General features: G+C 40.2%; 1 protein-coding gene across 1 annotated transcript in view; it reads right to left on the reverse strand.

Moving 5' to 3' along the window:
- etnk2 (ethanolamine kinase 2) overlaps nt 1-18895 on the reverse strand; it is a 32105-nt gene extending 13210 nt beyond the window's left edge. Inside the window, exons 1-4 of the mRNA XM_059328903.1 lie at nt 18513-18895; nt 9492-9629; nt 9255-9376; nt 7562-7702 (exon numbers count right to left, since the gene is read on the reverse strand). Coding sequence (XP_059184886.1) covers nt 7562-7702; nt 9255-9376; nt 9492-9629; nt 18513-18659 — 548 coding nt within the window. The 5' untranslated portion in view covers nt 18660-18895. The remainder of the gene's footprint in view (nt 1-7561; nt 7703-9254; nt 9377-9491; nt 9630-18512) is intronic.
- Nucleotides 18896-20605: the final 1710 nt, after the last annotated feature.

Raw genomic sequence — 20605 nt, forward strand, 5'->3', positions numbered from 1 at the left:
GTAAATCCCTTTGGAGCCTTTTTGTAATGGAGACACGCAGAGTGAGTGGACATTAAAAGGGCGTGGCCTGAGACTTTCCCAGCAGCCACCACCCCCCCCCAATCAAAACATGGCTATGATCTCATAAGTGGTCTCTGTGAACTCCAAATGACAGAAATCTGTCGTAGCAACAGAGAACTTTAATCCATTTGTATGTGTACTGCTGCTGAATTTATTCAAATATTTGCGGTTTTCCATCTCTGTGTATGTGACACAGATCTACTCATCATTCATACAGCTAACCTAGGTTTAGCCCCAGTCACATGATGCACATACCACTTCGGAGCATCACAGTTTCAGCCTGTGTTGGTCTGAAAGTGGTATTACTGGCTCGTGGAGAAAGGGTTAAGTCGCTAAGTTAGTGTCCCAGCCAACCAGACTGGTGAGCTGAGCAGAGACCCTTACTGTAATGGGCTTATGGGGCTTAATCCACAGTTAGCCTGATAGCGGGAGATGACACACACACACACACACACACCCTCTCCTTGGAGATTTCTTCTTCACCTGTGGCCTGAATCTCAACTGTTTAACCCCTGCATGGTGTATGGGAAAGCCATCAGACAGCTGATCTCTGCTGCTGAGGTCAGTATGACAGCAATAAGTCTGTATTACACATCACACAGATCTCTGGTGATTCTTTGATAAAGCCCGGTCACATCTGGGCTTTTATGCAGTCAGCTTCACACCACAGAGCAACAAGCGTCTGCTGTCCAGGACCAGGACACTCTAGCTGTCTGTGTAACCAAGGAAGAGACTAAAGTGACCTGATACACTGAGCTGAGCAAACATCTGTTGGCCCACTGCATGCCTCAGACTCCCTAATCCACTCGGCTATTATTGTTACAGTTATATAAGCCACATGCTGGACTTAATCTAATAGCCATCAGAACAAAGACATCAGCAGTGACTGGGCAGCTGGCCAGGTTATGAAACGGTCTACCTTTGCTGGCTCCACAGGTCCGGCGCCAAGATGCAAACCGAACCATCTTCATTCTGAACTCCTGGAAACGGTTCCTTCTTCGTTCCCAAAGATGAAAATTGCAATTCTATCAAATGTGTTTCTCAACGCCAAATGCAACAAGCTTATGCTGTATGTGCGTCAGGGGTCAAAGGTCATTTGGATAAGTACTTGGGGTTATTAACTCAAAGGTGTTACATTATCCTTGGTCAGCAGCAGTCTGACTCATGATCTGATTTATGATTTATTCATGTCATATCATCTTTATTGCCCTTTCATAATGAACCACCCTATTTCAACAAGGCATTGGTTTGCCTATGACCTAGGGCTGGGCGATATATCCCTATAAAAGATATATCGATATATTTTTAAATGTTATATGAAATTAGACCATATTGCATATATCGATATAGTTCAAATATATTCTTTCTTCATATATAAATGCTGCCCTTTCTAGGGTTTGTCATATTTAGTTCTTTTGTAATGTTCGTTATTCTTTTCTCATATAAACATTTATTTCAGAAAAAGATTGGCCTATTTTATTTCATAGGCTATTTTTATTTAAGATATTTTTTATTTAAATGTGCACTTTATGGAGCTTTGAAAAGCGTACTCCTGTTGTTATACAGTATTTGTGTTCACTTAAATAAACGGTTTCTATAAAACTACTTTGCGATAAAAATATCATGATATATATCGTATATCGATTTTCAGCCTAAATAAATCGGGATATGACTTTTGTTCCATATCGCCCAGCCCTACTATGACCTCTGGAAAGAGTACTGTATTCTGTGCTTGGCCATAACTACATAAACAGTATAGAATCTAATTTTGTTCTAACTAACATTCACACCACCTTTGAACAACAAGACCAAGTGTAAAGAAAGACAACCTTTAGTCAGCTCTTTTTTCCTTCTGACTAATCATTTTAAAGTCATACAGTCAAACACACAGCAGGACTGTTTTTCATTAAACTGGATTTATGTTGTTTTTTGACTATGTCATGATAACAGAATAATGATTTCACCACCAAAGCTCAGCACCTTGGGATGACTGCTTGTTAACCCATTTAGACCAGATGTGATGTTTGTGTGTGTTTATAGGTCTTTATTTAAGACTGGATGCGACGTCTGCATGTTTTGGATGATCTCGTCATTTTTAAGACGCGTAACTGGTGAAATTTAACAGTGTTTGCCGAAATGCATGGGAGAAAAGCGAAAGGGGAAAAAACGAAAACAAAGAAACATTTTCCAAGCCTCCACACAGAAGAATTGACAAAAAATAAAGTCAAACAGTGATGAGAAAAACCAAAACATGCGCATGCACATCTATGACAGAGAGTGATGGCCGAGGGTAGCGACATAGAAGCTGACTACAGTATTATTGACCATAAATCCGACGATGACCCAGAATATAATGAGCCTACAGACCCACTGGTCGAAATCTGTAGTTACAGTAGGATGATGACGTACAATAACTACTACACTCTAAATCAGGGGTCGGCAACCTTTACCAACTAAAGAGCCATTGTTGGCCAAAAAAAGAGAAAAATATTGTAATGGAGCCATGCCTTACAATTAAAACGAAACAGCCTACCGAGTCTAAATTACCCTACCAACAATACTAATAAGTCATTATGAGCATTTATTTGAATGATTTTGTCAGAATGCAGCCAGGACTCAAGTGCAAACAAGAGGCTGGACACCGAAAAGATTTCACAGGAGATTTAGAATCAAAGGGAAACTCTAAAATAGACTTGATGTTGGCGAAATTTAGAGGTTAAGATGCCGAGCCACAGACTTTATTACTCTATGGTGCACATTTTAGTTGCCTAAATTGTAAAAATAACATAAAATGTAATGCTGTTTATAAGCAACACGTTTTTATAATTTAAGAATAATTTTGCTTTGGGCCTACACTAACAATAAATGAAAATGAAAATATAAAGAAATAGAAAATAAATTTAATTCGGTATAATTTCTTTGTCAAAGCCACAGGGAGCCACTGCAGATGGCCTGAAGAGCCACATGTGGCTCCAGGGCCTCAGGTTGCCTACCCCTGCTCTAAATAAACATATAGTTATCGCACTTATACTGTTTGTTTTATAGAACATATGGCTGTCACTTTCTTCTTTATGTGCCACACAGTTTAATAAATGTTTCATTCTTTTATTGTTGTTGTTTATTGATGTTTATTAAAAAAATGTTAATGCTTTTTAGGACAATGATACAGTTAAAGCCAAGGGTTTCAGCTTTCAGGTGGCTCTTTCTGCTACAGAGTTTGAGAAATTAATTATTTAAGAAATGTTGACATTCTGTGCATTTTTCCAGAAAACCCTCAGGCTTTTGGAGTGCTGGAATGCTGGGGTTTAGGGGGTGTTTTTCTAGGTGGACTTAGGTCTTATCAAGTTAAAAGGTATTGTTTATAGCATGAAATGCAATCACTATTTCGTACTTGTTCTCTTCTTGAATAAGAAAGGTGGAAAAATATGGAAATAACTATGTTGTGCATTTGACTGCATTATAATAGAGTAGAGATGATGACAGGAGGAGGGGAGACTGAATGAAGGGTTAACCAGATGTCACTATACAGAGTAACCAGCTGTGTGTGTAGCTACCCAATCTGTTGACGGTGTGGCATCAAAGTTAAGCAGACGGCTTTCCGCTGTCTCCAAGTTTCTGTCTCACTCTCACTGACCAGGGATGTGATAATAATGTTCACTTCAGATTATCGACTTTCAAAGTCATCAGATTGGTCTCGTGTTCACACTACACAACATGTTTTCATGTGACCCAGAGCCTTTAAGTAGGGGTGTGACGAGATCTTGCGCGATTAAACTTGACGATATTTCTTGTCGCGTTGAAAATCTGTCTCGTGAGATTTGTGAGCTATCCAAACTTCTATTTGTGAGCTGTGGGGGCAGTAAAATGAAAAGAAGAAGAGGAGGCGAAGGAGGGGAAGCAGCAGCGAGCAGCAAGCAGCCAGAATGACGTCGCAGGGGACGGCGGCTCGTTAACAAGAGTAAGATCGAATCGAAGCAGCACAGTCCTCCTGCAGCAGTCTCTCCCAGCTGCAGAGCCAGAGTCTGCAAATTGCTAATAGGCTAACAGTTAGCTCTGTAGCAGTACAGTGTGTATGTGCTGCTGCTGCAGGAGGTGTTCACTTAGCGATCTCTGTTTGTTTACAACAAGCACCGGACACTCTGTGCACAGTTAGTGATGCCGTTTAATTCACAATCACTATGTTTATGATCAGCTGCTGATGTTGTGCACAGTTAGCAACGGCGGCCGCAGTTGCTTCTCCCGTGTTTAATCCATCGATTGTGTGGTCACGGTTGAAACTGTCGCTAAGCGATTATGTGACGATGGAAAACCATACGTCACCTCCGGAGTCTCTAAATCCCTCTGAGGCCTTTTTGTAATGGAGACACGCAGAGTAAGCGGACATTAGATAGGGCGTGGCCTGAGACTTTCCTGGTGGCCACTCTTCCCCCTAAAGGAAACACGGCTCATACTGTTTGCACTTGAAAAAATGAGAGACATATTTAATTGTATTTATTTTATTTTATTTTAACGTTTATACATTTTAGTTTAAGTTTCAATTTGTGGAAGAAGAAGTTTATAAAAAGCTCATGTTTACACCATGCATGTAAAGAGTTATAATAAAACATTTCAAAATGCATGTGCAACTCTGTTATATAAAAGTCTGTTGGTCCAGTCATATATTGTGTCATTGTAGTTTTCTTAAAATCTCGTCTTGTTCTCATGAACCCAAAATCGTCTCTCGTCTTGTGAGCTGAGAGTATCATCACACTCCTAATGTTCACACTACACAACATGTTTTCATGTGACCCAGAGCCTTTAAGTGCTTTTCACACTATATGAGCGACCAGCGATAGGAGGTCACACACTAAAAGATCTTACCCAGGAGGAATCAGTGTTGATGAGTGGGTCAACGCCAGGGACGAGGGTTTACCCGTGGGTCAAAAACTGTTGGTGAGAGGAACATCAGGGCTAAATGTAGTGATGTGGTGTGAACTGGCTATAAAGTGATCACCAGTGATGGACAGTGAGCCGGATTCTTTGTCATCTTCACGCTCAGAAAGGTTTTGATGCAACATAGCTTCAACTAAGACTTACAGGTGTGCAAGAACGTATTACCTCAGCTAAAGGGGTTAATACAGAAAAATTGCGGGCCTGATTTTCATGAAACTTGGTGGAAAGGTGTACCGTGGGCCAATCAATTTTGGAGCGGATCCAAGTCTCTGTTGGGGTTATACAAATACTTATTTTTTGGCTATAAGAAAAAAGCAAAGAGTGCTGCACCAGGTCAATAAATTAATGTTGATAAAGTTAAAGTAAAAAAACAGGTGCTCTTTAAGTACAGGGCGAGAGGTCAAAAATGAAAGAAAAAAAGCAAAGGCTGTCCATCTTACTCTTAGTGGCAGACCACGGAGTTAATTGGCAGTCAAAGTAGTATCCAACTACTGTCATCCATCTTTCAATAAAGTACTTTCATTTACAACAGAGTGCCTCAGAAACTACTACAGAAATTGCTTTTTTATTTCTTAATTTTTGCCTTTCTTTTAATAAATTGTGAGATGGGGGCCCTTCTAGTTTAAACAAGTGTCTAGTTGTGACATGGTGTGCCAAAGATCAACTGAAACAACCTAGAACTGACTCATCTTCACACAAAAAAAAACCCATTTCAATTATTAGATGACTTATGTGTAGAAATGCTCTACAATATATATATATATATATATATATATATATATATATATATATATATATATATATATATATATTAATAGCAATCCATCCATTTGTTGTATAAAAAGTCTGTCAAGTCTGAACAACAGTGTTGGTCCAACCAACAGACACTGCCATGTCCAGAGTCCTGCTAGTGTGGCTAAAGTGTGATTCATGAGTACATGTAAAGCTTGTGGTCTGTTCTGAGAAAAGGATGACACCTTCTAGTAATAACCTCTGCAATTTCCTCTTCACAGTAAGCCAGACATCATGTTTAGAAATAATGTGTCGGATAAGCTACCTCCACTACAGAGAATATTAAACAGAATAACTCGCTACATCCATCTGATAAAACTACTTCACTGAGTGCTCTCAGGTCATATCAGGCTCAGGACAGACAGACTCTTTCTGCATAATTTATGTGACAAGCAAATCAGGTTGCACTTTAGGAGCTATTTGCATCATTATCTGTGTGTGTGTGTGTGTGTGTGTGTGTGTGTGTGTGTGTGTGTGTACTTCCTACATAGTGAGGACCGGAACACATTTTTAACCAACAGAGTGAGGACATTTTTGTGAAGTGAGGACATTTCAGCAAGGTTTATTTGAGAGTTCAGACTTTGTTTTAGGGTTAAGGTTACATTAGGTTTATGTTAGGGTTAGGGTTGGGCATTTAGTTGTGATGGTGAAGGGTTAGATAAAGGGTTCGGGCAGGGGTCTGCAACGTTGACTAACAAAAGAGTCATTGTTGGCAAAAACAGAGAAAAAATGTCGGAATGGAGCCGCAAAACTTTTTTTGAGCGTAACATTAAATATAAAACAGCCTAACTAAGTCTAAATGAGCCTATCAGCATCACTAACAGGCCATAATGAACATTTATTAATATGAAAAATGCAGCAAAGGCCAAAGTGCAAATAAGAGGCTGGATATCGAATAAATATCTCAGGAAATTTAGAATCGAAAGCTCGCAAAGCTAGAGAAAATCAAAACTAGCTTGAAGTTGACAAAATTTAGAGGTTAAGGCGGGCTGTACGCTGTACAGCTATGATGCAGATTTTAGTTGACATTTTTTTTTTTTTTTTTCATCCAACAATTTTGTAACCAATTTATTTATCACCCAATTGCCTATATCATGATCCTGGGCACCACCTCGTCTCTGTCAGTCTGGGGAGAGCCCTGAACTGGACTCATGCTTCCTCCGAGACATGAGGAGTTAGCAGACCGCTTCTTCTCACCTGACAGGGGGAGATTCCCCGGTAGGACGTAGCGCGTGGGAGGATCACGTTATTCCCACCGGTTCTTCTCCCTCCCACCAGGCGCCCCGACTGACCAGAGGGAGGCTCTATAGCGACCAGGATCACTGCATGCTTTTGTGAGAGGTCCCTGTAAGGGGAACCTCGGGGCACAGGGGGAGAACATGCAAACTCCACACAGAACGGCCCTTTTGCCGACACTGACTTTAGTTGACTTTTTAATGCCATGCCACATATTAGCTGCACATTTTTTACAACTGAAGCATACAAATACCAATGGGCCGACGGCAATGATAAATAAAAATAAAAATGTAAAGAAATCAGTATTCATTTCGTATAATTATTTTGTCACAGACACGGGGAGCCACTGCAGACGGCCTGAAGAGCCTCATGTGGCTCTGGAGCCTCAGGTTGCCTACCCCTGGGTTAGGGTAAGGGGCTAGGAAATTCACTATTCCAATGAGGGCCCTCACAAAGATAGAAGTACAAGGATGTGTGTGTGCGTGTGTGTGTGTGAGCTGAAGAGCTATGAGCAGGAGTTCATTAAGAAGCCAGGTCTCACCTAACATTAGATGCTTGGTCCGTGAACTCGGTGGCCACGAGGGAGAAGTATTTTCGCATCTTGATCCAGAGGTTGGGCTTGGGGATGCAGCCATTGTGTGCATGGATGGCATGTATACGTGCCATCTCTCTGGCTATCATTCTGCAGGAGACACAGACACAAAAAGATGCAGAAGTTAATCATCCTGACTAGATTTCAAAATGAACGTGTTACTATCCTGTTCTAGTGTTCAGTTACAGGTGTTGAGAGTCAACTGAATGTTTCATATTACACACACTGAGCTGATGAGCTGAAGACATCCAGGTTTAAAAGCCTAAATGAAAAAAAACAATGTGTGTTAATATGTTAAGTATTGATTGCTTTGGGCACATGACAATAATTTCTGTAGAAATAAAGTGCCATGAGCAACTCCTCTGCTTCCAAACCTGTCTTTGGAATTGGCCTTTGTTCACTCATTCTTGCAAGACTGATGGTCTGCCAACGATCATTTGCATGTGACTCGTGTTTTTGCTTCATTTGCCTCTTTCCTGTGCGGTGTTGAGGCATTTCTGCATTGTAAAGTAGTTTGTAGGGGTGTGACGATACACTCAGCTCACGAGACGAGACGAGACACGATATTGGGTTCATGAGTCGAGATTTGAAGAAAACTACAATGTCACAACATATGACTGGACCAACAGACTTTTATTTAACAGAGTTGCACATGCATTTTGAAATGTTTTATTATAACTCTTTACATGCATGATGTAAGCATGAGCATTAAATACACTTCTTCTTCTACAAATTGAAACTAAAACTAAAATTTATAAAAGTTAAAATAAAATAAATTAAATATTTCTTTCTTTTTTTCAAGTGCAAACAATATGAGCCGTGTTGCCTTTAGGGGGAAGAGGCTCAGGCCACACCCTCTCTAATGTCCGCTCACTCTGCGTGTCTCCATTACAAAAAGGCCCACAGAGGGATTTAGAGACTCCAGAGGTGACATATGGTTTTCGATCGTTGCGTAATCGCTTAATGACCGTTTCGACAGTGATCACACAAGTGATGGATTAAACACGGGAGAAGCAACTGTGGCCGCCGTTGCTAACTGTGCACATCATCAGCAGCTGATCATAAACAAACCAGCATGGCTAATTATGCACAGAGTCTCCACTGATCATAAACATAGTGATTGTGAATTAACGACATCACTAACTGTGCACAGAGTGTCCGGTACTTGTTGTAAACAAACAGAGATCGCTAAGTGAACACCTCCTGTAGCAGCAGCACATACACACTGTACTGCTATAGAGCTAACTGTTAGCCTGTTAGCAGGACTGTGCCGCTTCGATTCGTTCTTACTCTTCTTAACGAGCCGTCGGCCCCTGCAAAGTCATTCTGGCTGCTTGCCGCTTCCCCTCCTTCTCCTCCTCTTCTTCTTTTCATTTTACTGCCCCCACAGCTCACAAATAGAAGTTTGGATAGCTCACAAATCTCGCGAGACAGATTTTTAACGCGACGAGAAATATCGTCATTGTGGCACGAGATCTCGTCACACCCCTAGTAGTCTGTGTCTACATGTAAAATGTAGGAACAGAGGAGGATTCTGAACACTATAGTACAATACTTCTTGATAAAGTGTTATAATTCTATCATCTCTTAGCTATGTCAGCAAAAATCCTGAGTGGTCGAATGGACTCGAACGCATCCCGACCTGAGTAAGGAAGGATCTCTGACATCCTGCGTCCCGAGAGCGTCCCCCTGCATGAACTCATAGCAGATGCCGTTCTGGAAGGTGCAGTAGAGGCGAGGAGCACAGCCATTAGCATGTAGCACCTTAAGGAGAGACACAACAACACACAAGACATGACAATGAGATGGGAGAAACTATTCAGAAGTACAGCGATTCACAGGTAAGCCAACCACTTGGATTATTTCCCTTGAACACTACCTGAAAGCTTTTGAGCTCATTGTCTCTGTCCACAATCAGCTCCGTCTTGTTCCCGTATACTCGGACCAGAACCACATCCTCTGGACTGTCATCCACATAGCAGCCCACTAGCTTGTTGGTGGTTCCATCGGTGAAGAGCTGGAAGAGGAACAAAAGTGATCATAACCTCTCACATATATACAGGGAAATACCCCCCACCACTGACTGTACAGCACCATAGTGGTTTCAAAACAAAAGCTTGAAACTTAGTGTTCTCTAAAGCTATCAGTTAACTTCAGGCCGAGAGCAACAGTGCAGACCCCATGCAGCTCTGACCTGAATAAGATTAATGGATCATTCAGCAGCATTCATAGCCTTCAGACCACAGAAAATAGCATCAATGCCAAACTGCTGCAGGTGTGTCCTGAACTGGCACCAGACGGGTCATTGTTGAGGCTCAGTGGTTGATGACTCAGTCATCCTACTTTGGATTAGAGATGGGGGAAAAAGTCGATACAGTATAGTTTCGCAATATTTTGCGTGGCAATATTATATTGATTCATGGCCGCCAAGTTGATTTAGTGTTCCGATGGCTGGCGGGCTGGCAGTATTTTCAGCGTTTTTTTCTTTCTTCTAGAAGATCTAAGGAATCTATAGGCTCCATGTGCGTCAGGATATCATGTCGGGAAGTTGTCGAAATAACACTGCAAAGTTTTTTTTAATGTTTCATTAAAAGAATTCAGAGCAGTGAAGCATAAAGTTGAGGAAAGTTTGAGAAAATGCTGCAGTTGTTGTCGTCCATACATGTTTGATATCAGTTCAGTTCAGTTTGACTGAATACTTTGTTGATCAGTCTGTGGGTTTGACTCTCAATGTGGAGAAATAAAAAGACTGAATGAGATGAATAGACCGAGAATTTTCTGTGACAAGACAATTCTTGATTGAATTTCATTTTGTGGACACAAAATATATTATTGTATCACAATACTCACCATATCACAAACTGATTAAAACCCAATAATATCGTGCCGTGACTCAAGTATTGGGATCAAATCGTATCGTGGGGCCTCTAGGGATTCACACCTCTACTTTGGATGTCCTTTTTTTTTTTTAATCTAATTTGAAATGTTTTTTGTTTTTTTAAAGATTATTTTTTTGGCATTTTTACATGCTTTATTGAAAGCGAGAGACAGATAGAAAGGGGGTGACAAAGGGGAGGACATGCGGCAAAGGGAGCTCAGGCCGGATTCAAACCCGGCTCCACCGCAGCGAGGACTGTAGCCTCTATACATGGGGCGCCTGTGTAACCCACTACGCTACGAACCACCCCTCTAATTTGAAATGTTAATCTTAATTTGACACATCCAATCAGTGCTGTCAATATACTGGAATTTCCAAATTCATCACAATACCTTTAACAGGGAAAAACTGACAATCTTGAAGGCACAAGATTTTAGATTTGTATTAAAACAAATATATAACGATGCTAAAACATGACAATGATGCTCTTTTCTTTCTGGCAGTCTGGTGTATGTGAGGTTGTGGCGAAAAAGTCATTTTTAAATTGCTATGTGCCAACAATAAAATCAAGGAAATTAACTTAAGCTGCAGTCAACAAGATATTGAACATGACAGCATCTTTAATTAGCTAAAACTGGAACAAAACCTAGAGCGAATTAAACTAGAGACAAGATGGAAGCACTATGAGTGAAAGAGTTGGTACCTGTGTGCCTATACTAATATACTTTTTAGTAGGTGCTTGTGGTATGCATGGTTTGCTACACAATATTGTATAAACTGAGCCTCTCAACCATGACTCAAGCTGTGTAGATGCACAAGTTTGACATTGTTTGCATTGCAATGTGCAGCTGTCAGAAAAATATGCCAGTCTTGATAAAATGAACTGATAAGCGTGGAGGAGTACGATAATGATGGATCGGACGATTTGGAACCGCTTCCCAACTGGAACCAGTCCTCGATTCCTATCCCTAATCTGGATGGTAACATTTACTCTCTGTTTATCTGGAAGGAATAATGATGCATACACTTAAAAACAACAACATTAAAACTATAACATTAAAATTAAATTAAAAAGAACATGCTTGATCCTAAAAACAGTGAATACAATCTGTCTTTACCCTGTTTACTAGGGCTGCACAATTAATCGAATTTTAATCATGAGGACGATTTTGGCCGCCATAATTAAATTAACCTGATCGTCTGCGATATTTCCATTTTAAAATGCGGCTCTCCTGCATATCTAGCCAAGCACTTTCTACACCAGTAGTCTTCAAACCACCAGGGAGCAGGGCCTTTTTTCTCCCCTGAAAAAAACAGGTTGCTGATTGGATAGAACGCTAAGCAAGATGTGACGTAGTACTCGAGGCCACAACAACACGCGCCATTTGTAAAAGCTGTCGAAGCAGTGTTGCCAACTTAGCAACTTTGTTGCTATATTTAGAGACTTTTCAGAGCCCCTTAGCGGTGGTATTGGAGACTCCTTCTTACTCTTCTTAACGAGCCGTGGGGAACGGCGGCTCGTTAAGAAGAGTAAGAACAGGTATCGGCACCGTCCTCCTGCAGCAGTCTTTCCCAGCTGCAGAGCCAGAGGGGATGCTTACCCCTTAGCGTCCAGTCTGCAAATTGCCAATAGGCTAACAGTTAGCTCTGTAGCAGTACAGTGTGTATGTGCTGCTGCTGCAGGAGGTGTTCACTTAGCGATCCAGACACTGTACACACACTAAAAAGTGTTCCTATTGTTTGTTTAAAAGTAGTGCAATAAAAATACAGATGTTTTCCCTAACATGATGAATAATCATGATTAATAATCGTGATTACAATATTTATCAAAAAAATCCTGATTATCATTTTGGCCATAATCGTGCAGCCCTACTTATTAGACTCACTGTCTAATAAGTAAGAACAGTAATGCAGCTTTAAAATGCATGCTCATCCTACAGCATGCAGGTGTCCTAAATGCACAAAACAAGTGTCTGAAGTTCCAGCTTATCCTGAATGAAGTCCAGTTGACATACTGTATGAGGGCTGGTCTCGACATCTAACCACACCTTCTGACTGACTGCAGCTAGGATTACTTGACTCATCTGCAGGGTGGTGTTGGTGTTGCATCAGTGAGTCAACAAGTTAAGTCAAACGCCTCTTCTGAAATGAAGAGTAAGCAAAAAGCCTTCTGTGTCTAAAGCTGGGCGTTAAATATCTGAGTGACAACATCACTCCAGTGGACAGCAGTGGGCCAGTCCATCCCACTGCAGTGAACACAATAACAACATACACACTGCCTGCATCTCCCCCGGCCCAGACGCTCACTCACACATATCTGGCATTCCACACGTGGCTGACCACAAAGATGGGCGCGCAGGCATCCCTGTTATGACCGTATGTACACAAGCATACACGCCTTTGGTACCACATGACTGATCCCTTCTACCCGCCACACAATACACCGCTAACACCGGCGATCAATACATCGACAGACAGCGATAAGCTTGGACCCAGACAGAGGTAAACATTCAGCCATATACAGCCTGACGCTTTATTTTTTTCTGTGAATGAGTCCACACTGTGTCATGTGACTGCAAGGCCTTTCTCTGGCAGAGATGAATCATTCAGTCTTCAGCATGTGAAAGTTGTAAGAGGAGACTTTTGCTTTGTTGCTGTTGGCACACGTTGGTGTTTTCCAGAGCACAGTGTGTGTGTGTGTGTGTGTGCGATGTTTGGAAATGGACAGTGTGTGTTTACAGTAAAAGTCTTCCTGTCCAGGTGGCGGGGCTAATCAGGTGTTTCTGTCAACAGTGTTGCCCTGCTGCTCTCTGCCACATTTAGAGCTTCCCGCTCCCATCAAAACAATGGTCCTGCTGCTCCAGAACATCCTCCCCAACTTTATAAAAAAAAAAAAACTTTAAAAATAACATTTTTGTTACATTTATCTCACGCTCTCCACACTACAATTTCTGCTGTGACCTGGTTCATGAATACGTCGCCAGTTGTGCAGCTGTTTAATGGCATGTGATGTTTGTCGGACAAAAGCATCCATGGGGACAAAAAGCCTGCGTCTGGCCTGTAGAGGCTGAGGTAAACACTGTCACATCCTCAGCTGCAGGTGTGTGTGAATGGGTGGGTTATCAGATCAAGAGAGATAAGCCAGCAGGATGTAAACACATGGTTGGCATATGTGTGTAACTGTGCCACTGGAGAACAGCAGTAAATGGTGTTATAGTGGCCACTGTCAGAGCTAAGCCAAAGAGGCTGACCTGGCCATGACGCATCTGTCACCTGACCATTATGCAATTTCCTCTCCCTGACAGGCTGGGCTGCAAAATGGAATGCTCAAAACCACATTCACGTGTGTGTTGGTTTGTGGTGATGAAGTGGTAAAAGTATATCGCACAATATCACATCTGTTAGTTTTATAGTGGCTGGAACGAGAAATGTCATGTGCTTCTTTTTGGATCTTATCTGACACTGAGTGATCAGGCTGAGTGATAAGGGGTTTTTCCCCAGAAAAGTTGTTATATGCCTGCAAGCAAACATCTTAAAAGGGCCCTATACAGCCCTACAAAATCTAACTGCAGTAACTAGCAAAGGGTGAAACTGAGAAAAACTGCTTTAAAGTTTTTTAATGAACAATGAAGATATACAAGGCTACACTGTATCACAGTCAAAGTCTAGCATTGGTTTTGAGTTGGATGTTGTAGTTACCTCAATTTTTACATGATTATCTTAAAAAAATGAATGAAATCAATTGAAATCTAAAACTTTGTCACAACATAAAACAGACATCAAGGAGTTCATTTTTAGTTATAACTCAATTTTGACCAAAAATGTAGTTACTGCAATTAAACCACAGACCTCTGACCAACCCCCTGATTATAATGTAGGACTAGTATTACCTGGGTACCTCTAGTAATTTATAATAACTGTGTAAATGCCATGTCCTTTATTTACAAACTAAAAATTCCACTATAGCAAAATTTTAAAAAATAGCTGCTATATTTCTGCAAACGCATAAGTTATGTGATAAAATCTGAGTCACAGGACACAATTTTGACCTGGTTTATCACTGAGCAGGCGAATTCATTTTTACCCCAATATTCATGTTCTTTCTGGCTAAATTATATTTCTGAACCAACCGAGCAACACTGCAGTAGTTAGAAGGCATCTTGACCAGGCTGGTCAACTACCAGTGTGTCAACTGTGTCCTAGCTGATCTCAGGATCGATCTATAAAAGCAAGAAGCATCTGTGTGTGTGTGTGTGTGTGTGTGTGTGTGTGTGTGTGTGTGTGTGTTTTTGTGTGTGTGTGTGTGTGTGTGTGTGTGCGTGTGTGTGTGTGTGTGTGTGTGTGTGTGTGTGTGTGTGTGTGTGTGTGTGTGTCCAGCAGTAGTCGACCGATACAGGTTTTTTAAGGCGGATGCCGATACCGATTATTTTGACATCAGTCTTAACCGATCCCTGATATGTGCTGCCGATTTTTTGGAGCCGATTCTTGAAGCCGATATTGCCTTTTCTCCCTCCATTTACATGATAAAAAATGACACAATGATAACAAATGTTACACAAGTCTCAATTTAAACAAAAAAAAGAAACATTTATTAACAAAACAAACAAAACATATGAACAGTTGGATAGCAAACAACGTGTATGTTGTTCTAGGCTTCGAGGCAGTGGCGCCTCAGATGATCCACATATTTGATGTGTTTTTCATTCTCACCAGAGAATGGCAGATGTTGCACCGAGCCTTACCTGGTGTTGGCTCAGTGAAATGGGCTAATTGATCTGTGAACGCACGCACGTATCAGCTGATGCCGATACAAGTAAAAAATGCAAATATCGGCCCGATATATCGGCCAGCTGATATATCAGTCGACCTCTAGTGTCCAGGGCATATCTCTCTGACCGTTAGTCAGACTGACCTCAGATTTCGTATGTGTCTTGTGCATGGCATGAAGGTGAAGGTGATTTTGAAGATTTTTGAATTCATTTTTCAAAATATCATTTACGTTTCTGATCGGACGCCTTTAAGGGGAGCTCCGCCCATAGGCCTAGGTCAGTAAACCAATGCACTCTGGATTTCCACCCTTACTCATCTCATCTGGAAGTCTATTTAGCCTACCTATCTTTCAGAGTTTTAACGTGCGCTACAAGAAGTGTAAAATAGTTTCCAGCGAATATCAATGTTCAATGTGTATGTGCTGAATGGTGTGGTACCTTATGAAAAGTAAGTGTTTTATGTAGTTGCAGATGTTGTAGTGTGGCATGTAATGTACATACATACATACTTTCTACGATACCATTACATCAGGGTATGCGGCATATGGCTGTGTGTGTGTGTTTTTTATATAATGGCAAGATCTCATTGCAACCTTTTTATGTCGATAAGTAAAGTAGGTTCAAAAGGGGTTACCACTCTTGAGCTGTTGCAGAGATTTGATTCCTTGTTAACGCTTTAATTGAAGATATAATAAAAAAAAATGCATGTGCTGCACAGCATGTGTAGTCAGTTTTATTTCCATCGTCATTTATTTTAAGTTTAGTAAGGTATTTTCTTTCAACTCAAAATTAATTTTCATCCTCCCTGATCCAGGTACTAGCCAGGTGGGAGGCCAACTTAAGTACGACCTTACAATACACTGGCCGAAACCTACTATAAATATAGTGTGATTTTAACTATGATGATGTGTACGAATTAAAAATGACCACTATCCACAGATGACAATCAATGATTTGGAATTGCTTGTGGTTATATATTGTGATTTACTTTGGACTTGAATATGGGGAAAAAATGGCAGTCCTAGTGTCCACCTTCATTTGCACTCGCAAATCAATCTGTGCAATGGGGATACATCAGAATGATTACTTTTTAAGCATTTAATGAATCACATTAGCACCACATCAAATGTGTGCCCATAACTTTTGGGATCATTTCAAGCTGAAGCAAAACAAACACTCTGCACAGTGTATCTATTGCAAAACTGTATTAGCTAACCACAATAGCGTGACATCAATGATCAGAATCTCAGTAATTGGCTGGATGCAAAGGTTAATGTTAATGCATTTAGGAAACTTGACAGACTCCTCGTCACTGCAGTACATGCAACACATGAATGACACTCGGCCAATCACCCTGTGCCCAGAGCTCTACTCACTTAGTACATCATGGGGGACTTTTGCCAGCGTACTGACTGGGCTGCAGTGACATAGAGCAGGTCAAAACCTGCCAAAGCCTCTCCCGAACATTACACACACACACACACACACATATATATAGACACCCCCCCAACCCCCCAACCTAACCCCCTCACAGTAATGCATAAACTCCAGAAAGCAAAGTATCAGGTAGTGTAAGTAGCAATCTATTGATCTTTGTAGTATACGTCTATCCCTACACAGGTATACACACAAAGTATGTACAGTACAGTATAGTAGCCTATAAGCCTCTTAAAGATCAAAATTTGCTACATTTCCATGTTTAACCATGATATGAGGTAGGGCCTGGGCGATATATCGATGTAAAAGATATATCAATATATTTTTAAATGTGATATGGAATTCGACCATATCGCATATATCAATATAGTTCCACTTTTTTTCCTTTCTTTATATATATAAATGCTGCCCTTACTAGGGTCTGTCATAGTTCTTTTGTAATGTTTGTTATTCCTTTCTCATATAAATATATTTATTTCAGAAAAAGATTGGCCTATTTTATTTCATAGGCTAATTTTATTTAAGATAATATTTCACTTAATATGCACTTTATGGAGCTTTGATTTTTTTTTTAAAGTTACTCCTGTTGTTATACAGTATTTATGTTCACTTAAATAAACGGTTTCAATACTTGTGACATGTCATATTTGGCTTTGACTTTGACTGAATATTCGCTCTCACTTTGCAATAAAAATATTGGGAGATCTCTCGTCTATCGATATTCAGCATAAATATGGACTTTTGGTCCATATTACCCAGCCCTAATGTACACACAGAAAGTATGTACAGTACAGTATAGTAGCATATAAGCCTCTTAAAGATCAAAATTTGCTACATTTCCATGTTTAACCATGATATGAGGTAGGGCTGGGCGATATATCAATATAAAAGCTATATGGATATATTTTTAAATGGGATATAGAATTAGACCATATCGCTTATGTGGATATAGTTCAATTTTTATTTTCTTTCTTTATATATAAATGCTGCCCTTACTAGGGTTCATCATATTTAGTTATTTTGTAATGTTTGTTATTCTTCTCTCTTATACATTTATATCAGAAAAAGATTGGTCTATTTTATTTCATAATATATATTTTCATTTAAATGTGCACTTTATGGAGCTTTGATTTTTTTTTTTAAAGGTACTGCTGTTATACAGTATTTATGTTCACCGATACAGTTTCAATAAAACTACTTGTGACATGTCATATATGGCTTTGACTTTGACTGAACATTTGCCCTCACTTTGCAATAAAAAATATTGGGACATATATTGTATACCAATATTCAGCCTAAATATATTGCGATATGACTTTTGGTCCATATCGTCCAGCCCTAATGTGAAGTATTTTTGAGTTGTAGTCTGCTGGTTGGACAAAACAAGACACTTGGTCTTGAGGAAATGAACCTGACATGTTATATTTGATGCCACATGTATACTCTGAACATATAGAGCTGTCTGTACCACTACAGAAATATTACCTCCTATAACTGACTTACTGATGTTAGTTTTTGTCTAGCTTACTTCAAGAGTTCAAGTCTGAGAGCGTCTTCCTATCTTAGCTAACGTCTCCATATTACAGCTGCAACAGACTGTACAGACTGTAACAAAATAAACAAGAGGTCATGTTCATTCACTAGTGAGGAGGAAAGTGTAGAAGGCGGTGTGGTGTCTGTTAAATGAATTAAACTAGCCATAAGACAGTGTTTCCTCGGCCCTACTCCTGCTGCTGCCAGTGCTTGTGATGCTGCAGAGCTGTCAATCTTAGCCTAGCCTAGCCTAGCCTACAGCTAGCTTAGCGGATAACGTTACCTTGGTCTTGACATGGCTCGGGTCCCACGCTGGTCTCAGCTCTTTAATCAGCTTCATGGCTCCCTCCGTCACGTTGTGTTCGTCCACGAAAATGGGGATTTTTCTAATAACCGGCGAGCCGACGGGCACATGTATCTGCGTCTCCATCCTGCAGCCGTTATCTCTAATCTCCGAGCTCCTCACAGATATGTCGAGAAAGTGTTGCGTGGTTTATAAATAGCTCGGTGTTGATGTGTTTAAGTGAATGGATCAAGTTCTGCTTTAAATGTATCTTGCTTGGTTGCTGTTGCAGTAATGATGAATTGAGAGCAGAAGGTGTGCGGTCAGACTGCCGGCTATGGAGGCTCGTCGCCGGTTTTCTTGGGAGCAGTCAGCCAACTGTTCCATTTCCTCCTACTTGGCTCCGCCCCCCAGGATCATCCGATTGTACCGCCGGTTGAGACGCACCACAGCTGACCACGCCCCTTATCTCCGAGTATGTCCGAGTGGAGCCGGCTTTAGCCGAATGACAAGAAGCCTTACTTGCTGCTGGCTTTATAGCTCAATAATTCATAACAATCGTTCATTTTATGATAAAAGCACCAAATTTGGCAGATGCGTTGATAATTATATTGGGAACAAAACTGCATATTGGGCCATCACAAATTCGGACCCTGGTTGCCATGGCAGCCACTTTTAAAACTGGGTACCAGCAGTTGGTTAAACTTTCTTTTCCCATTGTGTCAATGTGCAATAATGGACATAATCTAGATCATATAACCCTGAGAACCAAATCAAATACTCACTCTCACTTTTATAGACTTTTACAAAGTAATTGGTCATCTCATTATATTATAATGTTATTAGGCCTATATATTGCAGGCGGAACATAGGAATGCCAAGGGGTTCCATTTATTACTGTAACATGCAGAGGCAATCTCAAAATTTTGTTGCATTTTCTTAAATTTTTTATTATTTTACATTGTCGTAAACTATATTTTCACTTGAACTTTTATGTAATTAATATTTGTGGTGTTGAAAACATGTAAACAGCAGCTTGGAGGTGGCCCAGGTCCAATCTACTTGTAACAGCTGGCCGCCATTTTCCAAAAGGCCGCCATCGTATTCAGATTCTGAATATGCGAGGGCCCAATATTCAGTTTTTTACTAAATATATTAAGCTATATATGTACCAAATCTGGTGCTTTTATCACAAAATGAACAACAGGTTAGCTATGCCACCCCACTGTTATGGGAACATGCAAGTTTCATTTCTTTTTAACCCTCTGGAGTCACCAAAAGCTCTAAATCATGACTCCTTCATCACATCTAGACTAGAAAACAAAGTAGCGTGGAGCCCTACTGTAAATTTACCACTAAAGTTCAGGCTGTAAACTCCATGAGGCCAGTTTCAGTTTGATGATGATATACCAAGTAAAACTGGAGACAAGCTCAAAAATATTTAGTATAAAATGATATAACTGGATGTAACCCTCTTATATGTTATATTTGCAACCTTTGTTCATATTTGCAACATTTCAAATTCTTTATTGAGCATGATAGTGTTTTGAAAGTAAAAAAAATATATGTTCCAAATCACATTTGGACTAAAGGACTAAGAAAGACACAAAATGACCAAAAAAAGACACAAAATTACCAAAAGAAAGACACAAAATCACAAAAAAAAAAGACACAAAAAGACAAGAAATCACCCAAAAAGCCACAAAATGAGAAGACAAAATTGTTACGCCAAACATACAAGACGCAAATAAAATAGAGTAACACTCTTAAACCAGAGTTGGATGACAGGATCACACACAATCACAAGATCACATTTATGTTGGTTTTTCTTTGTTTCTTTTTGTTTCAAAATGTTGGTCCAGTAAGTCAGAATAAAAATCAATAATTATTAAGTCATATAGGTGAGGTTGTGCTGGAAAAAAATATACCAACATGGCATTTAAACATTTTTAAGTGGTGTATACAGGCAGGATGAAAAGGATTCAAATATGGACAAAATAGCCCAAAACTCCATAGAGTTAAGGAGAACGAACGGCCGAGAAGTCTCCTTCAGATCAGGTATGAAGTAGATAGGAATAATAAACTTTAATTTA

This window comes from Centropristis striata, chromosome 3 (genome assembly GCF_030273125.1).
Source record: "Centropristis striata isolate RG_2023a ecotype Rhode Island chromosome 3, C.striata_1.0, whole genome shotgun sequence".
Taxonomy (NCBI): Eukaryota; Metazoa; Chordata; class Actinopteri; order Perciformes; family Serranidae; genus Centropristis; species Centropristis striata.